The sequence below is a fragment of the Strigops habroptila genome, chromosome 3, assembly GCF_004027225.2.
Source record: "Strigops habroptila isolate Jane chromosome 3, bStrHab1.2.pri, whole genome shotgun sequence".
Taxonomy (NCBI): domain Eukaryota; kingdom Metazoa; phylum Chordata; class Aves; order Psittaciformes; family Psittacidae; genus Strigops; species Strigops habroptila.
The window spans coordinates 9,363,884-9,384,208 of record NC_044279.2 but is presented as its reverse complement, the minus strand read 5'-3'; the positions used below and the strand labels follow the sequence as shown (position 1 = coordinate 9,384,208).

At 39.9% G+C, this 20,325-nt stretch overlaps 1 protein-coding gene across 2 annotated transcripts in view; it reads right to left on the bottom strand.

Moving 5' to 3' along the window:
• SEMA3A (semaphorin 3A) overlaps positions 1 to 19,252 on the bottom strand; it is a 166,520-nt gene extending 147,268 nt beyond the window's left edge. The window contains exons 1-2 of one of the 2 annotated variants that reach the window (XM_030480259.1): positions 19,198 to 19,252; positions 18,457 to 18,654 (exon numbers count right to left, since the gene is read on the bottom strand). In XM_030480259.1, the coding sequence (XP_030336119.1) occupies positions 18,457 to 18,568 (112 nt within the window). In that variant the 5' untranslated portion in view covers positions 18,569 to 18,654; positions 19,198 to 19,252. Of the gene's footprint in view, positions 1 to 18,456; positions 18,961 to 19,197 lie in introns of those variants that run through there. The other variant, XM_030480258.1, reaches the window with a different exon arrangement.
• Positions 19,253 to 20,325: the final 1,073 nt, after the last annotated feature.

Here is a 20,325-nt window from a genome sequence, read left to right as displayed (position 1 = left end):
ATGAATGCATGCAACAAACTTGAATAATTTTGCAGCCTTTATATCTAGAGAACTGCATTACATGAAGATGACATGTAAGAGAGAAATTCTGAAAGCAAAAATTGTCAGCTTTTAGATTTTATTTGTGGTGGAATAATCATTTAAAGAATCTTTAAGACCAAGAGGAAATTATCAAAGTGATTTCTTCAACTAAAAATACCTTTTTTCCCTCCCTCTATAAGGAATAGGCTTCTAAAAACAGTCACTTCTCAGCTGCAGAAGTAATGCAGTCAAAAAAGTATCTTTCAAGCAACTAAAACTCTTGGGTTTTTGAAATTAGGCTGGATATACTGTTAAGGAATTATTCAAAGATTTTTAAAATATATATTTATTATTTTTTATTGCTTTTTTAAAAGAAAGCAAGAGTAAGGCTTTTTTCTTCGTACTCAGACGCTTGTTTGAGCCTTGAACTAAATACTTCTCTTATTTATCAGTAGTACTGCTTGTCCTGAGAAGTCCAGATAGAATCTCATTGCGCAGAAACATAGTGCTTGCCTCTAAAAAACATGCAAAGTCAATGGAAAATAAAACAGCTGTGTACAAAAAAGTAATTCCAGATTGGAAGCTGAGGCACAGAGATATCATCTGACGTCACAAAGAAAGTTTGTTTAAGATCTTGGAATTGAAGATCATCTAACAGTTCCGAGTTTTAGCCACAAGACCAATCTTCCTGACATTGTTAACATCCTTGAAACATGAAGGCAAACACATACCTGAACTTCTCAATGTCTTAAAAGCTTTATTCTTTAAAAGTAGAGCAAAAAAAAACCACAACCTTCTGTTAATTCAACAATAACCAATAACAACACTATTATTTAAAAATAGCGTATTAAATAATATTAAAGAATCAGATGTCAATTTGTAATGCTGGTTTTGCTGCAATAAATGTTGAGGACTGTGTTTTGATGTTAACACATAGCTGTATGTGTCAAGATGGTTTGGAGCTTCACAACTCACATAGGAGCTTTAAGAAGCACTGTTTTTCTGGCACGACAGAGTTTCATAGCAGGAATAAGTAAAGCTGAGAAAAGCAAGGAATTTTTTTGTCTCCAGGGAAATTACAATATTCCAACATCTGTTTTCAAATTAAGACAAACAGGCAAAATGCTGAACTTTCAATAGAGTGACAACTTTAAAAAAAAATAAATCCAGGAACGCACAACTTTTGCTTTTAATCATTTTATCTATGTCTGTTCTGGTCTGGTGTCCAGCTTTCTTAGGCTTTAGTGGGGAAAAACAGTGAATATACTCCACAGCCCAGACATGGCCAAGTCATATCCCCAAATCAAGAGGCCTGGAAATGATGTCCTCTGACAGGGAACTGCATCTTATACAAAGGATAAACATTCCTCAACCCTGATGCAGACCTGTTGTCCAGAATTTCAGACTGGGCTATATGTTTTATGCTGCCCTGCTATCATATAAGCCTTATGCTAATTTCTGAAGCACTCTCAAATATTTTAGTAAGAGTTATGGTCCTGTGCAGGAAAGAATGAGGAAGAAAGCAGCGAAAAACACACAAAGCTCTTATAAACCTTGCTGTTACCCTGAACACAGAGAGGTTAATGTCAGACAGATACTATATTATGTGCCTTATATCAGCACAACAGTCCAAAGTAATGTTTTCATTTGGATAGAACTGGTGGAAAATTTTGATTAAATGGAAACTTCCTTTTTCATTGACAATTCATTTTGATGGAAAACGCCTGCCTAATCCTTGTAATATACTACCAGACAGTCCCATAAGGCAAATTCTTTTTATGCATGACTTAAAGAGAATGTTCATCAGCCAGGTTGCTCCAGTTCTTTGCCATCGCAGCTCAGCTCTGACTTATTTGCCAGCTTAAACCTGGGGTGCCAATTGTGGTGGTAAACAGTGTGAACTGGTCAGTCACTCATTTCACACATGCCACAGATCGATTCCTATATGATAGTTCTTTTTCATTTAGCACATATGCTGAACTGCATTTGACCTGGTGGTGAAAGGTTTCATTTACCATTACAGTCACTTCAGCTGTGCAGTCTCCAGTCTGTACACTGATTTATGGATGGATGGATTTGCATATGGCAAACATCCATACAGCTTTATAAGTTTGCATATATGCCAATAAATGTAAAGTCAGGGCTATGATACTAGTATGAGTAATGTTTTTATTAGAAATAGCTCTGCTTGGGGGTTTTATTGTTGTTGGGGGTTTTGTTTTGTACTGTTTCGAGTTTTTTTAAATGCACGTAAGGATAAAATTCCATTCCATTTCCAGTTCAAGACACAGGGACATTGCTAAAAAAAACCATCGCAGCCCTTTATTTCTTCTTATTATTTCTTCTTCCTTATTTCTTATTTCTTCGTTATAACTGTTCCTTAGCAGGTATACATGGGAATCACCTTGTCCTGGGGGCAGGACTGAGCATGAATCCTGACACTGATGGAGAAATCTCCAGGCTGATCTTGGAGATGGAATATAAAACCAGTAAGATACAGCCAGACCAATAGCCAGTCTAACACAGTGACTTCTGAAGACTAGCCATGGACAGTTAAGGAAAGGACAGGAGGACAGGAAGAGACATAGTTCCTAATAGCCCTTATGTCAGAGCTGAAGAAAATTGTGCCAGATTTTTGGTGTGGGTTTTTTTTTTAGTTTTGGTTGGGGTTTGGGGTTTTATCAAGAGTTTTTTTGGTTTTGGTTTGTTTGGGGGTTTTTTAATAGCATTTGATTTCCTCCATATCTGGCCTAATTGACTGACTACTGCAGAAGGCTCCTGTTTGGGTAGGTTCAACACCAACACTGCTAACACCCTGTACAAATACTAAAAGCCAATGTCCCAGTTTTCAGAAATTTTTATGGTAAGCAAGCTGTCATTCTCACCACAACATACACGTGTACCTTCAATTAATGTTAACACTGTCTTGATGAAACATCATGACAAATATTCATTCATTCTTTGTTTCCTGGTATGAGCAAAGGAGAAAAGATCCACCTCCCACCCACATTCTGTAACAAATTTAGGAATGCAAGACCTTTCATGCTTAAATCATCCACTATGCAATGCAAACGTTTATACTCACTGCAACACAAAACACATCATTCATTATTTTGAAACTTAATTTTGAATTAGACATTTACATTGAGGAACAGCTAAAAATAACTTGCAGCAGGGTGTGGTGAAATTTTGCATTGTTTATGGATCTGGTCCAAATATGGGTGTGCAAATAGCTTTATATTTGTATACATTATGTAGGTAAATGCATGCATGCACCTAGGGATACTTTCAGAATTCAGAGAGTTTGGGAAGTTTCTTCCCTCAGGTTGACTTCACAGAGGGATAGGTTGAGCTTAGGCAGACTCAAAAAATCCCTTTGGAAGGCTAGTCAGGTGGGAGACAGCTTCTGATCTCAGTAGCACAAAGCAGGGGAAGGAGTTTCCTGTGTTGAATTTACACTCCAGGTACCCTACCACTGGCTGGTAATTCTGCATAGATGTCTGATGTCTCTGTGTCTTTTAGTTATCACTTGAACAGGCTCAGAGACTTTCTTACAGTAAGTGGCCTTCTTTATATATATATCTGTTGTATATATGTTAATACACAACACCATTTCTACCTTTCAACATCATCTTTGTCCAGCACTAGAGAAGTGTTAGGATGCCTCTGTTCCAAGGCATCAGAGACTTGTTTACTTATGAGTTACTCTGTGGGTTGTTCTCTGATTGCTAACATAGTTTAAGTAACAGCTCCAATTAATTAAATCGATGCCCTTTACAGCCTACTGAAGGATTTCACAGCCAACTGCACCATAATCAGAAGTAGCGCAAATGTGTTTCCTATTGGATTTTATGCCACAAATGGTTTCCGCTCCTATTTTTAATAGAAAACATTCTTTTTTGCTTCCTTCTTTAAATGTACACCTATCATAAAATGTGAAAAATCTTATTGCCCCACCACCCTCTACTGCATTTGAGACTTTCTGCATTTTCTTAACATGTGACAAGGCCACAATAAATTTTAGGGTAATAGAAGTGTCTCCACAAGTGGCTACATCTGAGTGGCTGCAATTTGAGATTCCTCTTGCTGTTTTGCAAAGACCACTGAGAGCCCACTGACAAGTTGTCTGGGGCGAGGGAGCACATGGCCCCATGCTCGCTGTCCTGCTTTGTCAAACTGATGTTTGAAAAGGAGCAGGGATTCCTTACTCTCCTGCTAGTGTTAGCAGCTATCTGGAGTGGCAGGAAAGCAGCTCTGGAGTCTCCTGCTGTGGAGAGATCTCAGGGGCCCTCTCCAGTGAACTCATGTGAGAAGCAGGCAGTAGCAACTTTCACTCAAAGTGCCTGGAGCTGTGGCTACACTTAATAAGTTACACTCCAGTAGGGGATAAAAGTCTTCACAATGTTGTGCCCCTTTTTTGGTAGATATGGGAACGGTTATTGAAACCCTATTCCAACATTGCAGTATTAGTTATCTAAAGTTACTGTGCTTGAATCAGTGGAACTGCTTCAAGGCTGATTTGTGTCTAATGTGTCATGTAAAATTTTATATTGATACACACACTTAAAAGGACTCAAAGATCCACCACACTGAGTGAGGGTCTTTTGTAGTGACTTCAGTTGACACTGTATCCACTGGATTCAATGAACCACAGCCAGGCAATGAATGCAATGCTCTTCTTGTGTAGAGCACAGTGGAGCATTGCGATAAGCAGGATCAGGAGGGATTGTTACGGAATGAAAACTTTCATTTGGGAACAGAACAATATTTTGCAGAGGTTTTTTTCCTCATTTCTTTCCATTAACTGGGCAGACCTCAAAAATCTCAAGTGATCCTTACAATTGTCTGGTTCTGTTGGTTTATTTTTTTGTAAGTGAGGAAGAACTTGTATAAACTCCCAAAACGGCACTTCACGCCACAAGTGCCATGTACACTGAAATTAATGGGACTACTCATATGAGTAGGAGTTTGTAAGATCAATCCTTTTTTTTACATTTCTAATCTCCTGGTAAATATCAAGACAAATCACGTTTCATTACAGGAATATTAGTGTGACTGAGCAAATCCCAGAGCCTTTGAACAATTGCCCTTTCTAAATTCAGTGAATGAAATTGCATTTAACTTTGTGAGTTACTTTCACCACAATGTAACCAGATCAAATTAGCTTGCAGAAGCTGTCTGAGGAAGAAAATGTGTGCTGTAAATGATTACAGGAATGATACAAGCTATTTACCAAATTATGAAGTTAGAATGAAATACATCATGGTATTTTGAGGTAAGTAGAAGGAAACTACAAAACAATACTGGGGGAAATTATATTGGTAAACTACAGCAATAGTCCCACATTATGTCATGATTAAGGGGTAGGTACATAATCCACATCACCTTTGAACGTGAATTTCACTTTGGAAACATTTTCTAGTCCTTGTGCCTGCCTAATCATACTTTTTGGAGCTGTTTCAGGCATAAATGGCTTAGTAAATCTTTCTCCATATATACACATGCCAATTCTATCTAAGCAGACACGAGGTACAATAAAAAAATGTAGAAAATTGTCTGGCTCAAAGCCTATTAAGATTTTTATTTTACTCTGTGGTCCGCAGTTTTCTATTGTTTACTTTCACTTTTTCACCTTTTTGGATGCATGATGCTGTATCTTTTGAAGGATACATTTAGTTTTAAACTAAAACATTCATCCATTCTACCTAGTTGAGCATGTACTGCAGCACAACAGCAGAGCAGAATAGCGAAATGCTGAGCAGTTTGTAAGGAAGATTAAAGTAATGATTATTTTGGGTGCCTCCTGGGTCAGATACTGACATAATGCAGAATAATACTCAAATCCTTTACATTTCTTCCACTCCTATCACACTTGTCTGCCAGACTTTCATTGAAGGTCTACATCTGCCTACTGCTTAGATCCTGTGCTCTTTTTTTCTCGTCCTTTTTTCCTTCCTTCCCCCCACTCATGGGGGAGGAAAGGGTAGCTTTTTTAGCTTATCTTTTTTTGAAATATTAGAAGAAATAGAAAATGTATTGTAGTGGGAGACCCAATATTGCTTTTTAAGATTCATTTTTCCCCAAGTGGTCATTATTACAGCAGATCTATTTAAGGCACAGGAGTTTCCATACCTGTGAATTGGTTAAAGTTTTACGGTGCTGCTTTTCACAGCACTTTGAAAAGCAATGATCTTTGCCAGGAGCTAGCTAGAGAATTATTTACATATCTCCTTTCCTACCTCAGCTGACCATTCACATGCAAATAGCAGCTTTGACAGCTTTCCACACATTTATGAAATCCAGTGATCTGACCATTTTTCAACTCAGAATGAAAGATATGACAATGCCTTAGACTAAAGCCTTGCCAGACTCTAGATTAGTTTCTTACTCTGCAATACCGACTATAAAATAAAAAAAATAAAAAAAAAAAAAAAAAAAAAAGTAAAAATCCAATTTTCTTGCAATGGAAAATGTTGGGATCACAGTGAATGCATTTTGGTCACAAAATAAGTATTGATTTCTTAGAGACCAGCTGGGGGACAATAATTTTACAAATGATTTGAAAGGCAGAGCTGACTTAAGCTCTTGCTTTTTCCTCCCTTGGTCACTCAGAACCCTAGAAAATAACTCAGCTCCTCAAAACCCCTGATTTTTAGAGTAGGTTCAAATCATTGCACCATGGGCACACCATGATCAGGGGAGGAAAATGAATAGCAGACACTTAAGCTGGCCCTGCCTGTTAAACCCCATGTTTGAAGAAACTTGACTTGTACTACTGAGCACACCGTGTTCTAGAACAGTGCACTTCTGCATAGAGCAGGTTCACAGTCTGGCCCCACACATGCAAGCAATTGCCTCTTAAACCCTGGTGTCCGAGAGACCTGACCGAGTGGTTCAGCTCAGGACAATACTGTGCTTTCATGGTGATTATCAAAAATCATTGATATTCTACCCACTCACCAGTTGTTATTTTAAAGGAAAACTTGTCTTAAGACCTAAAGTTTCATTTTCTGGTGTGGTTTCAGTGTCTTATAACCAGAAACAAGACACATTTCCTAGTCTAAAAAGCTGTATTTCACCTCTCCTCATGTAATTTACATACATTGATCACTTCCATATGTCTGGCATAAGGTAAAATACTTTCTGTGCATAGTAATGATGGTGAACCTACAGTGAAACAAAATTCAGTGTTTGTCATATTGCTACATGCTGATGATAGAAAAAGTTTTTAAGAGAGTGGCAGTTATGAGAAATGACCTTAAAAGGTTGTTTATGGTCTCAGCTATGGAAATTGTGTTAAAAAACTAGAAGTTGCATTGCTCGGTCTTGTCCTCAGTCCCTTTGGTGCAATGTCAATTAGCAGCATCAGTGGTCTAAACATGCATCACTGCAGTCACAGTCATTTAATGAAGTTACACTTGGTTTACACCAGAATAATTGATGATAGCTTAAAATTTCTAATACAGAATGATAATACACACGACACTTGATACTGCTATCTTTGAAGACAAATTAAAGTTTCTTTACTCCAGTAAACAGGACTTTTTACATTGGTCTCTGTTGGTCTGTTTACCAGCCTCAAGAATTGGACTTAGCTCTTCTAGCACCAGCAAAACTGTCAGAAAAATATGCAGCATGTGGTCAAATAAGACCAAAAATCATACAAAATCTTTTATTTGCTCTGTATTTCTTAATTAATGACATAAAATCCAGTGCTTTATTATGGAAAAAGAATGCTATTCAAAACAACCATTACATCATGTAAACGGCATGAGGAAATATAAAAGCAAAGAAAAAGAAATTCCTGGAATTAATTCACTGAAGGTAATATTTAAATGCTGCATTTAAGGTATGTGGAATACATGAAACAAACAGCCAATTTTACTTTCACAAGGGCCAGGATGATGAAGGGAACAGGTGCTTTCTTACTTATTTTAGGAATGAGGATGTGAATCTTACAGAGGTGCAGAATTCCATTTCTGAATTTATTATAGCAGTTAATCCTCATTATTAGGTTTGAACTAGGGCTGTCAAGCAACAGTTTTCCACTCAGCGAGTCACAAATGATAGGCAATTATAACTGACTGAACTGATTACCGAATATTTCCCTAAGTGTCTAAGAAAGGCTGCCCTCATCCTGGAGAAGGTTGGGAAGCATTTTGGGTATGGAAAGCCAGAAAAAGAGCTGTGTGCAAAAAGAAACAGAAGTTTTGTGTCCAGAATCTATTAGGAAGGACAATGTACACTTGTAGGGGCAGAGTATTAAACATCAGTGAACTGATAAGGTATGTTCAGACTGAGTGCAAAGGGGAGGAATTGCCCAAAGTGAGGATTTTCATTTTGTCTGCTAAGCACAAGAAAAAAAACCAAACACATTTTTTAACTCAACTCCCTCTGAGTTTTAAAATGTGATTGTCAGCTATGTTTAGAAAAAAAGAGCAGCTTATCTTAAACTCAGAGAAATAAGCCAGGATCTTGCAAGTACTCACGCACCTTTGGTAGGCAGTATTGAAAAGACTAAACAAAGAACAAAGAGGAACTTAAAACTAAACAAGAAGAACAAAGGTTCTTCTTCTCCAGAATCATCTATAATCACCTTCACAGTGTATTTAGTGTGAAATAGAGGTGGATACTCCAAAAAACATTGTGAAGGGTATAGAATCCCCTGGAATATACAAATGGAATTAAATTAGATACGCTTTCTGGATAATAGGCATGTGTTTCATGTCACAGGCATACACAGATGTGAATACAATTATTATAATCACTTTAAAGTACCTGTAAGGCCTTTGTATGTTGATCAAAAGTAAGTTCTGACTGAACTGTGAATATACACATTAATGGGATTATTCTGAGAGTAGGATGCAGCTCTGAATAAGCATGGCGAGTCTCTGACCTCAAGCAATTCCTCATGAGATCACTTAATACCACTTTACAGGTGAAGAAGCTGACACAGAAGAGCCAACAAATTAATAGGATTTCACATTTATGGTACTTTCTTTGATTCCCATTACAGTACAGGCTTCATGTATATCATCAGCTGTGGTGCTGGGTTTCTGTTAACCTCCAACTTCCATTTGTAGGAGAGGGTAGCAAAACTTTCCTAATTTGCATGACTGTTGTCCAGCAAAGAGTGTGAGTTCCAGTGGGAGTTAAACGAATGATGAAAGACACAAAATTGTAAAAGGATGCCAGAAAAGGAAGTAGAATTCCCAGTGGATTACAGTTCCATCACAGATGGGAAACAAAATCTAAAAAAAGTGGAATGAGAAATTTATGTTATTGTTGATCTCGATACTCCAGGATGCAGAGAAAAATCAAATTTTCACTATATTATTATTTCATAACACTCATTTAAAAAGAGCTATGAGGAATTTTCTTTCAAATTTAACAGATTCCTGACTCTCTTCACTCGAGATGAAATCTTGCTTGCCTATTTGCTAGAGGTCAGTTTTTATGGCTAGAGTACAAACAACTGAGGATACATATTTAGAGCAGCAGTAAGGGTGGGGGCTTCCCACTGAACAGCCATCATCCTGCATCGCTGATATTTAGGATATTTCAGAGAAGTGCCAACTAGAGCTCTTTGAAGATGTTATCGTAACCTCCTGTATATCTGAATATACACTTTGTCTTTGTGGGTGGACTCGGACACATATCGGAAGAGCAGCAATTGAGAAATAAAGCAATTTCCTAACGATGCAATTTGCAGGTAGCTCAGGAACGCATTTATATTGTTGTCTGCAAGGCCATCAGAGCAGGAAGTTTTGATACAGCCATTTATCTGCTGTAGTAGAAGGGAATATGAGGAAATAAAAGCAATCTGTAAGATAAAGTTTTCTTTCTCAGATACCCAGACATCGTTTCTGCTGTCCCTCTGATCACCCGACAGGAACTGGCATTCACCACGTGAGCCTAGCAGAATGGAGACTTTGTAGACAGCCTAGCACGATGGAGATCAGACCAAGTTGGCCTACATATACAACAGAGCAACACTCATCATCACTGCTATCACCCTTACTGTATTTTGAGAAAAAGAGCTTCATCAGGAGTCAGAACCATTTCAGACTATACATTCATGCAAAAGTAGTAAAATTACACTGGGAAATCCATGGGGGGGGGGGGGGAAGTAATATTAACACCCTGAAACCTTGACTTCATCCTAAGAGACCTCACTCTATGCCTTGGCCAGGAGTGAGATCTGTTTCTAGCAAAGGAAAGCTATTGCCATTCCAGTGTCAGCTGGTGATGAAAGCTGTACCCTGCACTCTCTGCAGCTCTTTTGGATGCTTGTGAGCTGTATTTATCATCTGTTGCCTCTAGAAAAGGCCACCAACCCCTCCCCCTTGAAAGGCAGCTCTAAATCCTTTAAATTATCTCACAGAGCTTTTTTGTGTCCTTTTCTCACACAAGGCTGGAATTTCAAAAGGAGCCAAGAGGGGCTGTCAGAACCAACATGAGCTTTGCTTCATTAGAGTGGAGAGTAAAGGAGAGCTTTCTTTTTCCTCCTTCCACAAGTTAGTTGAAAGCAAATAACTACTTCATTCTTCAGATTGTTCCCTGCAAGATCCAACTTTGCACGAAAGTATTTATAAAAGATGAGAATTTTATTTGACTGCTCACTTCTAAAGTTTCTGCAACATCCAGCCGGAGAGATAAGCAGACAGCCCAACAAATGTCAAACAACTTTAAAACATTAGAAGAATGGCAAAAACTTCTGACTTTACTGTGTTTGGCTATAAAACAGCAAAGGGTGAAAACTAGATGTGACACAAAGTAGACTAGTGCTCACACATTTCAGGCATTGCTGCAGATGTGTCTAGCTCAAGGGCGAGCTGTAATCCCCAAAGTGAGAAAAGAATCCCCCAAACTGTAAGTCTATTTAGATTTTCTAGAAATGAACCTAAATTAGGTTTCATTCTGCTCTCAATATTGGAATAGTTCAGCTGAAAAAGGGGAGAATCAGGGTCAAGGCACCTGTCCTCTGAGTTGCACATATACATATGTATTTTTATTTGCAAACCATGCTACATGAAATTTAGTCTTGAATACGTTCTTCTTTTAAAGCATGGAAACATTCAGAAAGTAACAGAGCTTGTCAGAGGACAGCTTATTGAAAGCTCAGAATGATTAAGCTATTAAATTAGTACAGCTCTGCAGCCCCAGACAGCCACTTCCAGCATGTGTCATTGGATTTGGGATGAGCTTATTAAGGAGGAGAGACATGGGAAATGTGAGATGTAAGATAGGTAATTGTTTTAAGAATATGAAAAGTGTAGTCATACTGTATATTTCTTGCTATAATTGAAAGTTTAATGCAAATTTAGATAGAAACAGAGGTGACCTCAAGTTCATAGATACTAAGAGCATACGTAAGTTTAATCAGTTGGATTTTTGCACAACTTTAAATACTCATTTAAACAGAGACAGTTTCTTAAATTAGGATGCTTTGGATCAGAATACAGCCTAAATTTTTCCATAGCATTTAATTGGTGCCTTCTTTTGATACCTTCCCAGAAAAAAAAGAAACTAAATGAATGAACAAGGAGCTTAATTCCTTTTACAGTCACTGAAAAGTGATAAGCACCCTTAAAGTCTCATTCAGTCTGCCTAACCCAAGATTAGCTCTCTGGAGGTACCTCTCTTGCATTGACAGTGAAAAGAGCCTAATGTGGCTGACTATGTCAGTCAAAGAGAAAGAGAAAGACACCACAGAGAACCTCCTGTGGTGCAGGAGAAAAGGCTACAGCACTCTTAAGATTTCTGATGCTCTCAACAGCTGTGGCCATCCTTTTCTCTCTCGTACATTGGGGCACTATCCCACTTGGAAAAAAATAGGAAAAGTCAAGTAAATGTACTATCCCCACAGTTATTCTCACCATCCACAGCTGTTGCTGGAAGAGAGCAGCTAACCTATATGAAGGCTGTATGTGGGAGGACCGTGAACTTGCAGACATTCCTGAAGGGAGCTTTAATCCTGCAAGGGAAGGAATTCGCTGAATCGCCCACCAGCACCAGCACAACACCAGCAGCAACTTTCACATTTAACCTTAATTAACAAGAGCACCAGGACAAGCTACAGGACTTCCATTTAAAACTTTGACATAGAGCTGCCAGGGTCCACCCCACACATTTTCTTAAAAATAAGCACGTGGGAGCCTGAAGACAATTTTACCCTTTTTAGCTTTCAAACAACTGGAAAATGTCACAACCATTGACACTGCTTAGAAGGATTTGTTTTCTTCTCGGTCACTCATGTACTGCCTCAGGTGAAGACGTGATTTTGCTTCAAATTGAACTAAGGTCAAGTCAGTCTCCAGCTGATAGAGAAAATGTTCAAAATATTGGAGCAACTCTGTACTGCTTGTGCTTCCATTGCAGTGTTCCAGGTATGCGCATGAGAAAAAAAGGCTGTAGGCCAGAGGAAGTAAATAATAAAGATGTCTCTCTAATAGCAGCTGTGGACATTAAAGGCTGTATGCAGAATCGATGAAAGGCAAACCAAAACCAGATTAAAAGGATCAGAGTACAGCAATGCATTAAGTAAAAACTGAAAAACACTTCCAAGCAAAAAGAAGGAGTTAAAAATACAAATAATTTAGTGGTTTCTTCTCTGGTGGAACTCCGTGTAAATGCTTCTTATACATACAGAGGCACACGCCAGAGAGATTATCATAAATAACCCATTTACATTGTAGCGACCTGCAAAGACTGGGTTTCTTATTTAAATACTGTTTTGCTATGCCTTATAGAATAAATACACACCTGAATAAACTATAAGCAGATAGGTACCTCAGTCCTGATCAAAAAACTTTATGCACAGAAGTAAATTTTAAGGCAGACTTCACAGTAGATCCATTGAGCTCAGTGTAACCATGGGTGTTTAAATTCCTCACTAGGTTAGAGTTTTAAAGATGCTGTAACAAACAGTAAAAGTAAGTGCTGCACACCTTGTCCACAGCAAGAGTATCCATTGCTGTCAATAAGGCACCGTCCATAAATAATTTAGGCATTTGCAAACCGTACAGCGCAAATAATTACAGAGAATGCCAGCTTCTCAGAAAACGGAGGCTCTGTAATTCAGAAACCACTTTTTCCATTGGAATTAAATGGGATAGTTGGAAACACAAAATGAGAATGTTGGGCTAGGTTTTCACACTCCTTGTTCCAATTACACTGCCTGTCTCAGGCCCTAATTAACTAGCTGAAAATTTCCCTATATAGGCAAGATCTGAGCGTAGGCACTTCCTTCATCAGCTTCTCCTGATGCATCGTCATCTGTCAGGCTCTGGGACAGGCAGGGTAGTCCTGCTGTCTCCCCTAACAGTTCTCAAGTCTCATGAAGACCGCACTCAACCAATATTATAAAGACCAACATACAGCTCTTCTCTGAAGAACCTATCATTTGGGGGCAAAAGGGTGAAGAGGTTATGGCTGTATCTGACATCTTCACTGCTTCCTGCATGGACTGAACAGTGAGGTCCTAGAGTGCCGGAGCCATGCAGAAATGTCGTCAGGAATGGTAGAAGCTGAAAAGTGTTACAAATCCATGCCTGGACTGCAAACACCACCAGTTTGCCTTTCTTCACCGTCTTCTTCCTAAGTTCGGGCTGCCCTTCTTTTCAGGCACATTGGAGAGGCTTTTCCCTCAGACGGGTACTCTTACAACACAGTTTAAGCAAAAGGTTTTTCAAACAGATACCTTGAAATCTGAGACAAACTCTAATACTGGTCCCAGCTCAAGAGAGACAGGCACCCTTGCCAATATTTCTCTTGTAATTTCCTTCTCCCACTTTGTCCTGCTTTCCCAATATTTGTGGAAGTACTGAATTGTGAGTTATAGAGTTTGATGGAAAGGAAAAACCACAATTAAACCCACCAGCAGGTCATCAACTACAACCAGACTGGGTCAACAAACTACAAGCCAGGTATCACATTTACACGAGCATACATACAGGTAATTCAGCGCAATGTCATTCCTCCCTCGTCACGGCATGTTGGACAGATTGAAAAGGACAGAAGTTTTACCATTACTTTCACTAGGGCCAGGTTTCCGTCCAGATCAAAATCCACCATATAAAACCATAAATCAACTGCACATCAAGGATGGAGTAGTTCTCACTATCACTGCAACTTTAAACAAGACACTTATTTTTAATATGGCTTGAATTGGAGCCAGGGAGTAATAGAGCTAAATCTGTGAGCAATGCTTTTCCAGTTACTTATTCTCAAGTTATATGTATCCAATTGAGCAACAATAACAAAAGAGAACCACACATGTACTCTTACAAAACATACTTACAGCATTTAGTAATTTTCAATAGAGAAATAGGATGCGACAGATGGATTTGAGAAAGTTGGGTTTACAAGATTTACTCCTGTGGAGACAAAAATCACAGTTGCCTTAGGAAAAATCTGTAAATCAAAGAATTGTTAATGGAAACTATCTCTTTCTTTGGACTTATATGTTTATATTTAAACATTACTGTAGCTGGTTCTATCTCTGTGCCATTACCTCCCCATGCAGAGGACAGCAAAAGAAAATAGGAAACAATAAACGATACAAGAAATCCATCTGGAGTTAAGACTATATTTATTGTTTTAAACTTTACACACTCAACTTCATCACCATCTTTCCAAGAACTGTGTGCTCAAGAGAAGTTTTCTGAACAGGATCTGTGACCTAGTGCACAATATAGAGACTTACAACTGACACTGAAATTAAAGCCAGTGAGACAAAAAAACCAGCAAAACACACAAAAAACCCAAACAAACAAATAAAAACCAACAACAAACCCCATATATTCTTCAAAGAAAGGTTCCTTTACTTTTGACATATCAACAATGACATTTCATGTTACTTTACCATAATGACGCAACACCTTTGAAGGACGCAAAAAGAAGAGCTCAGAGGTTGAAGCGCTTAACTGATCTTTCAGTTTTTATAGCCGGTTTTGCCACATTTAGGTTATGATCCAGAACTTACTGACTTCAATGAACTTTGAATCAGGCCTTTAATCATATTCATTCCCTTTGACTGAAATAAGGATATAAACATTATCTGTGCAAAACCTTTCCAATCCATGAACCAAGATGAAAATGCTTGGAAACTTCGAAATGGAGCAAAACCCTGATGCTACCGAACAGGAGTTTCACCACAGATTCCAGCTGGACAAGGATTTCCCTAGTGCTCTCCTCAAATTTCCTTCCTTTAATATGCCACTGAAATCAAGGTGATATAAACCAAATAACCAGAACTCTGTTTTACAATAAACAGAAAGAACCTTTTCAGACCGCAGATGTGGCCTTAATATATGCATTTATACACTTCCTCTTCCTATCTGCAACATGCTCTGTAGGATGCTTCTAATCTTGTGCAAGACTGAGTGACAAGAAGTTCAGAGGAAACAAGAATAAGAGTTCACCAAAACTTCTGTCCAGCAACCTGGGAAATGGCAGAGCTAACACTGGACCTTTGAAAACAAGTGACCATAGGAAATCAAGGTTGGCAGGGATTTAACCCTTCATGACTCATTTTGCGAACTCTTCAAGCAAATGCTTGAGTTTTTTAACCATGTTTGACATCTAATTAGTTGAGAAAAACAAGAAGTTAAAATACATCCTTGCATTTCTTTTGAAATCAAGCACCAACAATTAGCTTCAAGGTATTTGTTTAGGCAAAAAACAAGCATACATGTTAAAAGAAAGCACAGTGACAGTCACTGAAAAGAGAAGTCACTTGGGTCATTCTTTCCACCTCATGTATTTTTTTTTTCAATATCGTAAATTTAATTTACTCAACCACAGCTCTTCATGGAGAGGCAGAATGGGTACGTAACTGGGTAGCTTCTTTTCCTAACTGCAAGCAGTTTGACTAGAGATGAATCACATAATATCACATAGTCACACAGCAATGAGGTATACCCTGAGAGATAGATATTAGCATGTGAGGTATTCAGTCAGTGCCTAAAAGACATATTTTTAATACCTACAGCTCTTAAGTCTGTTCCTACTTAAGGTGTTCACATTGATCTGTGCATAGAATACTCTGCTGGAAGCAAAATCTGTCTGGAAAAGCACCAACTGATAAGGCTTAGTCTTCCCTCATGAATAATGGTATCCCCATACTTAGAGATCAATGTGTCAGCACCGGCAACACGCTCCTCTTGACCTGGCCAGGCATTTACACTGGTACTTAACATTAAGCATGTGAGCAGTCTGATCTGATTTTTAGGGTTACACATGTTTTAAGTCAAGTATGTGAACCAAAGGCCAGGGTGTGAACTCCTGTAGGTGTTCAGAATTTAACTTGCTTTGAATTAACCATGCATTTACTTTCTTTGCTAGATAGGAAACAGGGCTGCCCAGCATTTGAACTTGTTTTCTTTTTACAATGATCTGCCAATTACAAAAACAGCATCAATGTTCCTTTCAGTTTCCTGTTTTGCTTATATAGGACTGACTGCATATTAAAATTTGATGTCTGATATACTAAAAAAATGAAAATGAGACCCTTTCTCCAAAAAAAAAGAGCAGAACTGGAAAACAATTCATCAGCAGAGTAGCAAAGTGTTGCTAAATTGTATATGGATACAGTGTCAGGGGCTGAAAAAAGAAAAAGGGGAAAAAAACAAAGAAAAAGAGAAAAATCACTATCAGTCAGTTTGGCCATCCACTGAAATTAGTTTCTGTGAATTCAGTCAGTATGAGCAGGGGTAGTGGACTTGAGCCATCAATAAACTTTAAGAGGGTGAAAAAAAATAAACAATAATTAATTAGCCGTTAAACCCCTTTACAGGATATTTTTATAGCATTCATGCTTCTATACACTAATCTGAGTTTCAGTATGATTGTAAAAGTTTGGAAGCAATTAAAGGGGGTTTAATGAGTTTTTTGACATGACATGGAGTTATGGTAGAAGATTTCTTCAGAATCCATTATTCAAAGTAATCAATTTTGTGTTAAATACTAATGGCTTTTCTTATGAAAACACAATTAACAGAACCTGAACCGCTTAAACTGTCCTTTCCATACATATCTTTTCAAGTTTAAACACACACAAATATGCATAGAAGTGTTCTTCAATAAAACCTTGCACATGCATTTATTTCACACAGTGCATCCAAGTTTTGCAGGTGTTTAATATCTTTTTTTTTCCTCTGGAGTGCGAAGATGACGTCTGACATTGTATCAGAGAGGACTTTCCTCCCTCTCAACTGCAGCACAAAAAAGGTGAAAAAAAATGGAAAATGCATTTCTACTGGCAAGAGATGTATTAGCACTGTACTGTAAACTGAGATTGACATCTATGACCAGGCATGCACACACATGTTCCCTCTTTTTCCACGGTAGAAGCAGTTTGTTACTTTTCCTCCCTTCCTTCAGAACCGTAACTGCTGCACCTTCTCTCAACCTTCAATAATCTGAGACTTGTGAGAAGGCAGCTCTTCAGTGAGAAATGTATATAGGAAGATACATGGATGCCTACATCTCCCTTTTAGAAATAACACTCTACAGCTCTTACATTTTAAACTTCTTCGCCAGTTGCAAGTCTCCAGGTTTGGTGAATCCTTCTGCAAATGTACTTAGAGAGGAACTATGGAGATAGAACAGAGTCTGCCTACCTCAGAGTCCTCCTTTAATACTGGCAGTGTTATACAAAAGTTAATTACTGACAATTGCAGTGTGAGTGGCATTACACAATTTCAAACGTAAACGTAATCTCACAGCTCTCTTTCTTCAGTTACGCCTTCCCTGTGATCTCTAATGAAATACATGAGACTACACCGAAAACAATCCCAGTTCAAATAAATTGCACTGCGTTAAACATCCATAGGCAGCATTTTCTAGCGCATAACAGTCCTTTCCTCCTTTTCTGGACTGATCTGTTCCTTTCAGTTTATAGTTTCTTGGCAAACCCACCATCTACTGCTTATGTTAGGCATCTGATTGTCAGATTTGTACAAACTGAATATTCATGACTCGAGAATTAACCACTTCATGCCTAAAAAAGGGAAAATATAAATCCTCATCTATTCCATGCTGCTTCAAACAGACCCGGTACCGGGGCTGCGCTACATGCCCAGCACGGGAGAGATTAGCTGGGTGGCCAAACACGTCTCATCGTTTTAAAGAGTAAAGTCCGATGAAATAGCACAAGACTGCAAAAAAACCCTCCTCCACGGATCAGCACGATCCGGAGTCCTTGTCTGCAAATGCAACTAACTCTTCTTTGTCTGTGTTTAAACTGCGTGGTACCGCCCGTAGCACAGAGGGGCTTTTTAAGTCTTTTCCTTAGAAATTCCTCCTAATGCCAGTTTCCCCTTTTGGAAGAGGAGGAAAACCAGGGAGGAAGGTAAGAAGGGGAGGCAGCGACGGGGCAACGCAGGAGAGGTTTTGAGGCAAGCCGGGAATAAGAGAGAACAACAGACTTACCTTTATAGGATAATTTGAGCCTTGGCACGTTATTCTTCACATGCTGGCAGTTCACTCTTCCTGCTAGTAATACTCCCAAGGAAAGCAAGGCAATCCCCCTGAGCCAGCCCATGCTGCAGCAGCCACTGTAGGGTCCCTATGAGCCGGAGCCGCGGCGCTCCCCGTCCTGCCGGGCGCCGCCGGGGAACTTCAGGCAACCTGGGGAGCGGAGGTAACAGGTGATGGGGGTGGGCTCCGCGCCCCGCCGCGCCCCGCCGCGCCCCGCCGCCGCCGACAGCCGCCCCGGCCCCCCGCCTCGCCGCCGCCGCCGCCGGGGCAACTTCAAGCCCCTCTCACACACACGCCGCGGGCCGGAAAAGGAGGCAGCCCCCGGGCGCGAGTGGCGTGCGGGCGGGGGGCGGCATGATGCGAGCGGCGGCGGCGGGCGGCGGCGCGGGCCGGGGGCAGGGGCAGGGGCCGGGGCCGGGGCGGGCGGGCGCCCGTTTGCCCCACGCGGCGGGCGGGTCCCGAGCGGTAGGGGCGGGCGCGGTGGCGGCGGCGGCCCCGCGCTCCCCGCGCACATGGAGGCACACCGGGGACACCGGTTCAACCCGCGCTCGGGAAAGCGGCTGACAATGGGAGCGCAGGGAAGCTCGACCCCCCCCTTCCCCCGCTGTCACACCGCACATGCAGAGAGAAAGGCGGGGGGGGGAGGGGGGGAAGGAAAGACATCGCGGCAGGATGAGAGAGGAGAACAGAAACCTCCACCCAACCCGGGAAAGGCACGAAGCTATACGTTTCAAGAGCTATTTGATGTCTATCTCCAGGTTCGGGTGTGGTTTTTTTTGGGGGGGGGTGTTAGTTTAATTTTACGGTTCTAATTAAAAGATGTACGTCCCCGTTTAAAAACAACAACGGCACGACACAACAATGTTGCTACCCACATAAATAACATCTCCTGCCCATAACATAATTCTCTTCGGGTTGCTCCCAGTGAAAAACAAGTAACAAAGTCTGCCATCAGCATAACTTTACCACTGAAGCTTTTAAAGCCTTGTTAGGGAAGGTTGCTCTAACCCTCCTGCCCTCCCCACCTCCTTCACTACTCCAATTCAGCAAGAGAAATTCCTAGTAAAGCCCACTTCAACAGTCAGTTCAAGACATGTACAGGTCTAGAGGGGCTTATAAATTACACCGGAGTATTCTCTGAAGTGTTCTTGTAAGCTAAAAACGTTCCAAACCTTTCAATTTCCAGGGCTGTGTGATTATTTTAATCTTATATTTTTATGCCATGGAACTAGATAATGATTTTTGTTTGTTTGTTTAAACAAAAGGACACACAAAATCCCCAGAGGTATTCTAAATGTTAAGAAGCTGTAAATACAAACATATAAGCAAACTTAGGCTCTCCCCTCCCACACGTCGGAACAACCCCCTTCTAGTGAGTGATGGTTTATTAAATTTTCCATGCTGTGCTGAATATCAATTTAATGTGCATTTTGGAATGTAATGTCTTACACAGATATGCACCCTGTATTACATTCCTAATGCAATATTGGCAGAAATGCTGGCAATCGACCTTTACAAAACGTTGGCATCATCAAAGAAGTGTGATGACCCTGCTTTATTTTGTTCTGTATTTCTCCAGAAAAAAAGTCTGTGGGTGCTTTATGGTGACAGAGTCTATGGTATTTCAGTGAGATCTCTTCCTTCTTTTTACCACGATTTCCTAAGGGTTAAAAAACAGTTATCTCGTCCCACCGATGGTGACCACACCACACTGAATTTCACACAGCACAGAGTCTCTTTTCTGTGTTCAGACCTAGCTGCTCAACCAGCGTTTAGGAAATAGCCTTAACTTTCAAGCTGAAGTTCATAGTTGAAAATGCG